Raw genomic sequence first — 10,594 nt, forward strand, 5'->3', positions numbered from 1 at the left:
GTGTTCTGATAGATTCCGACATGACTTCCAACAGATCTGAAATCCATGACTAAAGCTGCCTTTTACCATCTGAAGATGCATGTGTCAAGCAGACCGGGAGAAACTCATCCATGCTTTCATCTCAAATACACTTGACTATTGTAATGGTCTTCTGGCAAGCCCCCCCCCCCCCCAAAAAAAGAGAATTAAACGGCTGCAGCTCAGGTTTTGACCAGAACAATGAGGTCAGCGCATATAACTCCAATTCTTAAGTCTTTACACTGACTTCCAGATTTTAAAGTTCTGCTACCGATGTTGTCCAGGCTGATCCATCCGTCCACGGATGAGGCCGGCGAGTTCAATCGACAACATTTTCACTCTCAAGTTTGATCAAAATTTTGCAAAACAAAACGCACAAAGTGGTTTATTGACTGATTCGTCTTTTAATTGTTGCGCAGATATGAATTTTTGTTGTATTTTTTTTTTCCAGACTTAATCATTAATCAAACGTTTTAACAGCATTTGATGCTGCGGTAATAGTTTTGTCCACTTGTTTATTGAAGAAAATATCCACACGATGAATCCATCCATCCATTTTCTTTGCCACTTATCCTCACGAGGGTCGCGGAGAGTGCCGGAGCCTATCCCAGGTTTCAACGGGCAGGAGGCGGGGTACACCCGGAACTGGTCGCTAGCCAATCGCAGGGCACATACAGACAAACAACAGGTCGCGGTCACAATCACACCTCGGGGCAATTTAGAGTGTCCAATTAATGTTGCACATTTTGGGGATGTGGAAGGAAATCGGAGTGCCCGAAGGAAACCCACGCAGGCACGGGGAGAACATGCAAACTTCACATAGGCGGGGCCGGCATCGAACCTGGGTTCTCAGAACTGTGTGGCCCAAAAAAAATGCCTAAATTAATCCACGGATTTTAATTACATCATAATGTAAAGATGAAAAACATCACAAAAAAAAAAAAAAAAAAAAAAAAAAGGAGACAAATTCAAAAGGATTTCATGGTGTGTTGATAAAATGCAATTGACATTATTGGGTCAAAATATTCAAAAGATGAAGAAATAAAGCATATTTAACAACTACTTGCGTGTGTGTGGTGAATTATTTGAATACATACAATTATATCATCTTTAAAGAGCGTGAAAATTCTTGATTTTAACAATCGTATTGAAAATCCACCTTAATAGTTTAACGGCATCATCGGTACAGGTCAACTGGGCGCCGGGGCCGTGGGAAACGCGGCAGTGCGGCGGCAGCTTGCTCAGTGCCACGATTTGTCTTCTTTGCAAATTGAAACGCACTGGAACACATCTCTGGCGCACACGTAGGGCTGCTTAGTGTCGCAATCCGTAATATACCATCCGCGCCCTGTCGTGAAACACACAAAACAACGCTTACCTAAACATCTCCAACGTGATGGGATATTTGACACACGTATACAGAAAATGGGGCGTTCTCCCAGGCAAGAGTGAATAAAGTCGAGCATCACCATGTATCGCAATCGCTATGCAGAAGTAGTTGTGCGAGTAGCCTTCAGGCGATGTTAATGAGATCTGCAGACGAATATTAAAAATACATCAGTTATTTGCCGTCATGGATCTTGCAGATGAGATTAGAGAGTCACAAACATGTTATTAACACAATTGGGAATTGCACAACATTTTTATATTGTGTGTGTGTGTGTGTGGGGGGGGGGGCTTATTTGAGGACAGTGCAGTTGTCTGCAACATGAAAGTTTTGTGCCACCAGATGGCAATGTTTTCTGTTTCATTTCCCTATAAACATTTGAAAACAGATATTGTCATGAAAAATACATAACATTATTCACTTCAATGTCTATATGAAAAAATAACCGATAAATTGCAATAATGTCAAACTTAAAGGTCAAGTGTCATGCTTATAAACATTATAAAATAGATATCGTAATGAAAACTATATTAGTCACTTCAATGTCCATACGAAAAAATAAATATGAGCGGAGAGCGCGTCATCCATGCGTAAAGTTGCGGAAGTCTCATTCGACATCCAAGTGGTCGCCATATTGGCTGCATCTTCTGTCCGTGATGTCACACTGGGACATTTGCCATTGAAAACCCGCTGTGGCCCCAACTGTGGGACACGCCCCCTCAGACATGGAAGCTCTTTCCAAAGAAAACGTCTCACAACCGAGTGAAGTGTCCGGGGCAATATTACCGTATAGTTACGAGCAATATTTAGATGATATGCAGATCCCTGCCAAACCACCTCCCCGGCCGATCCACCTCTGCGGCAGCGATGAACAACGGCGGCCGCAAGCGACCATGACGACACGGCCAAACCACCTCCCTGTACGATCCACCTCCGCGCGGCGGTGATAAAAACAACCCGGCCCGCGAGCGATGACGACGACGGCCAAACCGCCTCCCGTCCGATCCATCTCCGCGGCGGAGATGAGCCAGCCCGGCGGCACCGCGTCCGCCGCTCACGGCTCATTTAGCACCCCTGATATACGGATTAGGTCCCCCACCAAATTTTTATTTTTTTTATTTTTAGTAGCTGTATACACACCTACCTGTCATTTGGATCCCACGAAGCTCTCGTCCTTTGCACTTGTGCAATCCATTTTTCACGACGAACTGGGTCTTTTGGAAAAGTATGAAGAGTGAATGAATCCATCCTCCCAAGTGTTCGATCAATATCCAGCAATACAACGAGCCAGCATTTTGGCTAACACAAAGGTACAACAAGCTACCTCCCAGCAGGTAAAACTAGTATAAACAGAAGAGACCGCTTGAGTGCGCTACTGCCCTGTACATCACGTCCTGCTTCTTCTCGAATGCATTTCATGACAGTGGCACTCTAAAGGTCCACAGCCATGAATTGGATGATTTTCACTATGTTATTAATGAAAAAATGGCAGCCGGTGTGGACCCATCCCTTTTTCCCCCCCACCACAAAACATGATTTTGACGTGTATGGGTTTTTGTAACTCTCGCCATGAAAATCCTCTCGAGGGATTTGTTTACGAGAAGAAGCAGGAAGTGACGTAGAGGGCAGTAGCGCACTCAAGCGGTCTCGTCTGTTTATACTAGTTTTACCTGCTGGAAGGTAGCTCTTTGTTCATTTGTGTTAGCCAAAATGCCGGCTCGTTGTATTGCTGGATATTGTCCGAACACTTGGGAGGATGGATTTGCTCTTCATACTTTTCCAAAAGATCCGGTTCGTCATGAAAAATGGATTGCACGGGTGCAAAGGATGAGAGCTTCGTGGGTTCCAAATGACAGGTAGGTGTGTATACAGCTACTAAAAACAATAGTTTTTGGGGAGTGGGGGAGACGTAATCCTTTCAGAACATAACAAAAGATCTGCGCACATGAATCAGGGTGCTAAATGTGTTGATGTACCAGTCGCCGCCTTGCACGGCTTTGGCAGGGGTGGCTCATTGCGGCGCCACCCGGGTGGCTCATACATACTGTCTGGGAGTCTGTTGTTAGCTAGGACTGATCCGCATATCATCTAAATATGGCTCGAAACGATAGGGTAATATTGCCCCGGTCACGTCACTCGATTGTGAGATGTTCTCTTCTTCAAAAAGACCTTCTGTGTCCCATAGTAGGTGGCACAGCGTGTTTTTAATGGCAGATGTCGCGGTGTGACGTCACGGACAGAATATGCAGGCAACACGGCTACCACTTCGATGTCGAATGAGACTTCCGCAACTTTGCACATGGATGACGCACTCTCCGCTCATATTTATTTTTTTGTTTGGACATTGAAGTGAATAATGTTATATGCGTCTCGAGAAATTCTGCCGCCAACGGTGCGACTCACCACTGGTTGGAAAGGGTTGCTGAAGTTGGAGGCGGCGCTCGTCGTGAGCAGATCGGTCTCGTTGTGTGGCGGCTTCGTCTGCACATCAAAACATAAGATGACTATTAGGGCTGGGCGATCAAACGATAACGATACATATCTCAGAATGGATTGTCCTCGAAAGACATTCGAGACGCAGTTGATGGACTTCAATGTACTGCGTTGGTTCGTGTTTTGAGCCACTGCTAAAAGAACCAAAAAGAATGCAAGCTAACTTTGACATTCAACGATTTATCGGTTAAATTCTGCTTGTGAGCAGCTCGAGAAATTCTCTCGCCAACGGTGCGCCTCACCGTTGATTGGGAATTGTTGCTGAAGTTGGAGGCGGCCCTCGTCGTGAACAGCTCTGTCTCGTTGTGCGGCGGCTTCGTCTGCACGTCAAAACACAAGATGACTTTTAGGCCTGGGCGATTAAACGATGATACATATCTCAGAATGGATTGTCCTCGAAAGACACTCGAGACGCAGTTGATTGACTTCAAAGGACTGCGTTGGTCCGTGTTTTGACCAACCAACAATGAGAAGAACCAAAAAGAATGCAAGCTAAGTTTGACATTCTACGATTTTTTGGTTCAATTCTGCTTGTGAGCAGCTAGAGAAATTCTCTCGCCGACGGTGCGACTCACCGTTGTTTGTAAACGGGTGCTGAAGTTGGAGGCGGCCCCCGTCGTGAGCGTCTCATTCTCGGACAGCATCATCATCTGCCCGTCAAAATAAAAGACGTCTTTCAGGGCTGGCCGATTAAACAATGCCGACACGTGACAGACATCTGAGACGCAGTTGACAGAATTCAAGGAACTGGGTTCGTCCGTGTTTTGACCGACAACAAGAAGTGCCAAAAAGAACCTGAGCTGCTTCATCCGAGGAGAGTCGAGGACCAGCGGTTTAGGGTTCCTAACCTCTGAGACAGGCAAAGTCAATTTCACGTTTTTTGTATGTTTCAATGCAATTTCATTCCCATAATTCGGACACAAAGGAAAAACACTTTTGGGGAAAGTCTCACCTAAAGGGGAAATCCAGTGGTTTGCATGAACAATGTATCCAATGGGTCATGTAATGTGTACTCTATTTTAACAATGTGATGTTAAATCCTCTCTCATTTAATATTGTTTTGAGAAGATTTTTGTCGACAATTACGAATTTTCAGGGGCGCTGCCATTTTCGCGAGTCACATGACGTACGTGGGCGTACGTGAAGCGTTGCGTGCCGTTCCAAACGCTCGATTACATGGGACACCATTTATGCCCAGGGCTGATTTCTCAGATTTATCCTCATCTGATGAAGAAATAGCAGTAACGGTTGATGGGGAAGACGGAGGAATACTTCCTTACAGATTTGAACCTGTGGCTGTAATTAATGTTGAATATTCAGATGGTTCTTCGGGCGGGAATGACGCGGAGTCTGATGAGCGAGCATCGGCGGCGGGTCGTGAGCCGAGCTTTCGGGCGGCGGAGCCCTTTAGGTGAGTTTCAGTGGTGGCGGAGGCCTTTAGCCCGGCTTCGGCGTCCGGGGCTAACGACCTCCGCCGCCTGGAACCAAAACAAAAAAAAAAACTGCTTCACTGCAGTTTAAGCTTTGAGAGACACCGCTTGAAATGTTCTGTTCTGTGACTTTGTGCTAATGTTTTTCCCCCCACCTCAGAGTTGGGGTGACGAATCCAGACGCCCGTTACATTGAGGGGCCCGCCAATGAGCCCATGGACCAGAACACTTTCCAGACTCGAATGGATGTACACCAGATCCCCACCCAGATGTTTGCAATGCCACTAAGTGGACAAAAACGACAACGAAAAATACACATCAGAAAGAGTTGCAAGTTTTAAAAAGTAATTTCATGTACAATGGTGTTTTTTTTTTTTGCATCTGTGGCATAAACTTTACATTTGGTGATCTGTTTAGCGTTGTATTGTCGTGTACGTCACAAAAACTTTGCAGAATTATTTCCTACCTCTGCGTGATGAAATGACAAGGATTCATTTTTGTAGATGTAACAGCGATTGTCCAACTGAGTCCAGCCCACTGGGCATCGATCACCTACAACACAACAAGTCAACATCTTACATCGCTTTCAAGTATTTCTTTCTCACCAATACAGCTTGTGACTGGCCACTAGCTCTAGAAAGTCTTATCTGTGGTTCACTATTCATAAATATACTTTTTTTTTTTTAATCTGGGCAATGCATCCTCTGCTACAGTATTATCTTAAAAAAATAAAATAAAAAAATAACCCTGTTCTGTTTTTTTTTGTGCGTGTGCTCTAAAATACCCTTCGATTCCGCCAAAGCACGTCACAATTGGTGACAAGGAAGTACCGTAATTTCCGGATTATAAATTGTGACTTTTTTCCACACGCTTTCAACCGTTCAGCCTATGCGGTGATGTGGCTAATTTTTACAATTTTTCTAACGGCCGCAAGGGGGCACTCCAGCGGAAAAGGTAAGTGTGGGACCGGTGGAATATATGTGCCGAGGAAGTGACTTTTATCAGTATGTTTTCTACCGGCCCTGTTAGCGCTGTACTAGGGGTAGTCCTGTGCTAGTGTTAGCGCTGTGCTAGCATGTTGCTGCCACGTCTCAATGATTTTTATTGGTATGTGTTTTTTTTTTTTTTTTTTAACTGGCCCTGTTAGCGCTGTGCTAGCGTTAGTGCTGTACGAGTGTTAGCGCTGTGCTAGTGCATTGCTGCTGTGTTACTGCCGTGTCTCAGTGATTTTTACCTGCATGTTTTTTTTTTTTTTTAAACCGGCCCTGTATGCGCTGTGCAACCAATAGTGCTGTGCTAGCATGTTGGTGCCACATCTCAGTGATTTTCACCGGTGTTTTTTTTTTTTTAAACTGGCCGTGTTAGCACGCTGCTAGCGTTAGCGCTGTGCTAGCGTATTGCTGCTGTGTTACTGCCGCTTCTCAGTGATTTTTACTGGTATGTTTTTTTTTTTTTTAACTGCCCCTGTTAGCGCTGTGCTCGTGTGTGACTGCCGCATCACAGGCACTGTTTGTAAAGAATAGCTAAGGCATGCTATTAAAACTTTGAAAACTTTTTCTGTGCACCGTCTTTTTTTGTAAATACCTCATGTTTCAATAAGGGCACATGCGGCTTTTAATCAGGTGCGGCTTGTGTATGTACAAAATGCTTTTTCCTTTAAAAATGTAGTGGGTGAGGGCTTATAATCAGGTGTGCTCTATAGTCTGGAAATTACGGTATGTTGCTTGTTGGCATCATCTCGACAATTTTGTTTTGACTTTTGGCATTTTTGAACAGATTTTTTATTGAGTCCACCCCCACCTGGCTGCCAATTTATCACCGTCCAGTCATCCAAGGCGTGCCACAAGGCCTGGTAATTAGCCCCCTTTTCCTCACTATTTACAGGTTTTACATCCAGACCTTTCAAAATTCAACACCCAAATTCAGTTTTATTTCACAGGAAACATGTCAACATGAGATTTGGTTGCCGTATCTATCATGGGAGAAACCACAAAAAGCGGCTCAATAAGTATTCCCAAAAAGAAACAAGAAGTCTGGCATTGTCAATTTTGGGTAAATTTAGAAAAGGTAACTCCACCTCGTGATTTTGTACAATTGTACCAATAGTAAACTGTGTCTAATAGACAGAAGTATGACTGTAATGGAAAAACTATAAGTTTAATAATTCACCACGAGAGAATATCATATGCATGAGTCACAGGTACTGTACCTACTTTTAGATGTTGATCCAGCCTGGGCCCACAGTAAAGTACAAGAACAGGATATCAGAGGCATTATTCAGATCGGGCAGAAAAACTGATGTTACAAGTGAAAGCATCCTAATACTATGAATTATGATCCATTCGACTCACATTCCCAGTGCCCAGTCCGATGAATCCACAAATGAGGAGCAGCAAGGCAAACAGCATCTGTTGAGTAATGCACAAATTTGTACTCTACTGTGTGGTTTATAAACATTGATGTTGCCTGAAAAAAATAAGTACAACGTGAAGGTCTTACCATTGCAGCGGAGATGGTCAATGCCAAGGACGAGCATGAGCGTTCATTTTATACGACGGCCACATTGTCAGCTGACTAACCTGGCAGGTTCGTCTACAAGGAAACAAAAGCCATGTAACTCCCAAAAAATGTCACACTGGTTGACAAAAATACCCATTTTTTTATTTTTTTTTGACAGAAAAGAGTTTGGCTGCCAACCCTTAACTTGAATAATAACTTCAATTACTGCATTTTATCAACCAGTGGCAACATTGCTCGTGAATTCCGACCATCCATTTATTTTTAAAAACAATTTTTCTTTAGGGTTAAAGGTGAGCTAGCGTCGAGGTAAAATTTTGCTACATGCTTTAAAAGGGGAACACCTACTACTGGACATATATACTGCAACTACGAAAAATCCCTCCAATTTCCATACCGCTTGGATTTACAAATACTGTACGGAGGATGGTGATGGAGACACGATGTTGCAACTAAAAAAAATTCCCGCTCAGCTCAACACACTTTACCAGAAGCAAGTGCTGCTGGGTAACTACATAATGAAACAATAAAAGATATAACAATCAACTATCAGTCACAAAGGAAGACAAACTAGTTGAGCAGGATAGCAGCTATCAAGTGGAGTAGATTTAGTCCCTTGCAGATATACGGTGACAAATGTCCTCTCGATCAAGGTACATCATTATCATTTGATCGATTTATTATTGACTGGGAGCGGGGCTACTCATCCTTACATTCCATCCTCACAATTTGTGCTACAACAAAATGGATATTTTCCTGTAAAATGTGCCTTGAACTCCAACTTTGAAAGGTTTCGCCAAGTCGGCCCGGTGCCAGGATTGTGTGACATGTAAATCAACAACCCGAGCCTCCAGAACAATGGTGAGTGTGTTGTGGAAGTGAAGAAACGGGTCCAAGCAGGATGGAACAGTTGCCAGAAGGTGTCTGGTGTTCTATGTGACAGATGAATATCCGCTAGGATGAAGGGCAAAGTTTACAAAACAGTGGTGAAGCCGGCCATGCCTAGAAAGAGTACCACAGATGCATTATTTGCCTTGAGGATGCAGAGAAGGTCAGAAGTCACAACTACATTGTGTCTTTGTGGATCTAGAGAAAGCCTATGACAGAGTACCAAGAGAGGAACTGTGGTACTGCATGCGCAAGACGGTGTGGTGGAGAAACATGTTTGAATAGTACAGGAGATGTATCATAGCAGCAGAACAGAGGTGAGATGTGCCGGTGTGTCAGTAGAATTTAAAGTGGAGGTGGGAGTGCATCAGGGTTCCGCGCTGAGCCCCTTCCTGTTTGCAGGAGTAATGGATAGGCTGACAGATGAGGTTAGACTGGAATCCCCTTGAATTATGATGTTCGCAGATGATGTTGTGATCTGCAGTGAAAGCAGAGAGCAGGCAGAGGAACAATTAGATAGATTGAGGCACGCACTGGAAAGGAGAGGGATGAAGATTAACTGAAGTAAAACAGAATATATGTACGTGAATGAAAGGGGCGGAGGAGTAAGAATGAATCTCCAGGGAGAAGAGATAGCGAGGGTGGACAACTTCAAATGCTTGGGGTCAACAATCCAGAGCAAAGGTGAGTGTGGTAAGGAAGTGAAGAAACTGGTCCAAGCAGGGTGGAACAGTTGGCGGAAGGTGTCTGGTGTTCTATGCGACAGAAGAGTCTCCGCGAGGATGAAGGGCAAAGTTTACAAAACAGAGATGGAGCCGGCCATGACGTACGGATTAGAGACGGTGGCACTGAAGAAACAACAGGAAGCAGAGTTGAAGCTAGGAGAAATGAAGATGTTGAGGTTCTGGCTCGGCGTGAGCAGGTTGGAAAGGATCAGAAATGAGCTCATTAGAGGGACAGCCAAAGTTGGATGTTTTGGAGACAAGGTTAGAGAGCGCAGACTTCGACGGTTTGGACATGTTCCGAGGCGAGAGAGTGAGTATATTGGTAGAAGGGTGCTGCCAGGCAAAAGAGGGAGAGGAAGCCCCAAGAAAAGGTTGGGGGATGTTTTGAGGGAGGACATGAGGACAGTGGGTGTTCGAGAGGAAGACGCTCGAGATAGGCTTAGATGGAAAAAAGATGACACGCTGTGGCGACCCCTAATTGGGACAAGCCGAAAGGAAAAGAAGGTCACAGACCGGTTTCATGTGATGACATTTTTAACGCACCAACATAGAAACAAATGAAAAATGGTTAGATATACAACTCACCATGAAGCCGAACGTAGTTGTGGTAGTCCGTGGGAGTGTTTTATTTTCAGAGATTCTTAACTTGTGTTCCATACCCATTGCTCATATGAGCGTGTTACATTAAATTTCAAAATTTCCTGCTATTCGTAATATTTTTTTCTTCATCTATCACAAACAGTCACGTTTACAGTATTTGGACTTGAAGCCCCAGTCAACTGCTGGCCGATTTCACAAATGAGGAGCCACACATTACAGTAAATTAAACCTGTGGAGAGACACACAAATACATACACTGCTGTGGTTAATATTTGAAATTAATGTCACATAATAAGAGTAAAAAGATGAGACAATACCTTTGCTGTAGAGATGCTCAACACCAAGGAGGACAGAGCCCTTTTTTATACAATAGCAACCATGACACCCTCAAGCAAAGAAACTTTTCCCTGGTTGATAGCAGCACCAATATGAAAATGTGAAAACAGCTCATAAGTCAAATATTTTATCAGAGGTAGCTGCTCTCATGTCAGCAAGAGGGCCGTCCAAAGTACTAGAAAGAAGAACTAAGAACATGC

General features: G+C 44.0%; 1 protein-coding gene across 2 annotated transcripts; it reads right to left on the reverse strand.

The window, feature by feature from the left end:
* Positions 1–953: 953 nt before the first annotated feature.
* On the reverse strand, positions 954–7,957 carry LOC133507184 (uncharacterized). 2 transcript variants are annotated; one of them, XM_061831984.1, is made up of 10 exons: positions 7,828–7,957; positions 7,680–7,736; positions 7,542–7,560; positions 5,795–5,880; positions 5,484–5,612; positions 4,474–4,548; positions 4,141–4,218; positions 3,809–3,886; positions 1,488–1,551; positions 954–1,366 (listed from the first exon to the last, which is right to left on the reverse strand). In XM_061831984.1, the coding sequence occupies exons 1-10, from the start codon at positions 7,828–7,830 to the stop codon at positions 1,260–1,262; spliced, it is 696 nt and encodes a 231-aa protein (XP_061687968.1). In that variant the 5' UTR covers positions 7,831–7,957; the 3' UTR covers positions 954–1,259. The 2 variants fall into 2 exon arrangements, with proteins under 2 accessions (XP_061687968.1, XP_061687967.1); XM_061831983.1 differs by lacking the exon at positions 7,542–7,560.
* Between the last annotated feature and the right edge of the window lie 2,637 nt (positions 7,958–10,594).

The sequence above is a fragment of the Syngnathoides biaculeatus genome, chromosome 10, assembly GCF_019802595.1.
Source record: "Syngnathoides biaculeatus isolate LvHL_M chromosome 10, ASM1980259v1, whole genome shotgun sequence".
Classification (NCBI taxonomy): Eukaryota; Metazoa; Chordata; class Actinopteri; order Syngnathiformes; family Syngnathidae; genus Syngnathoides; species Syngnathoides biaculeatus.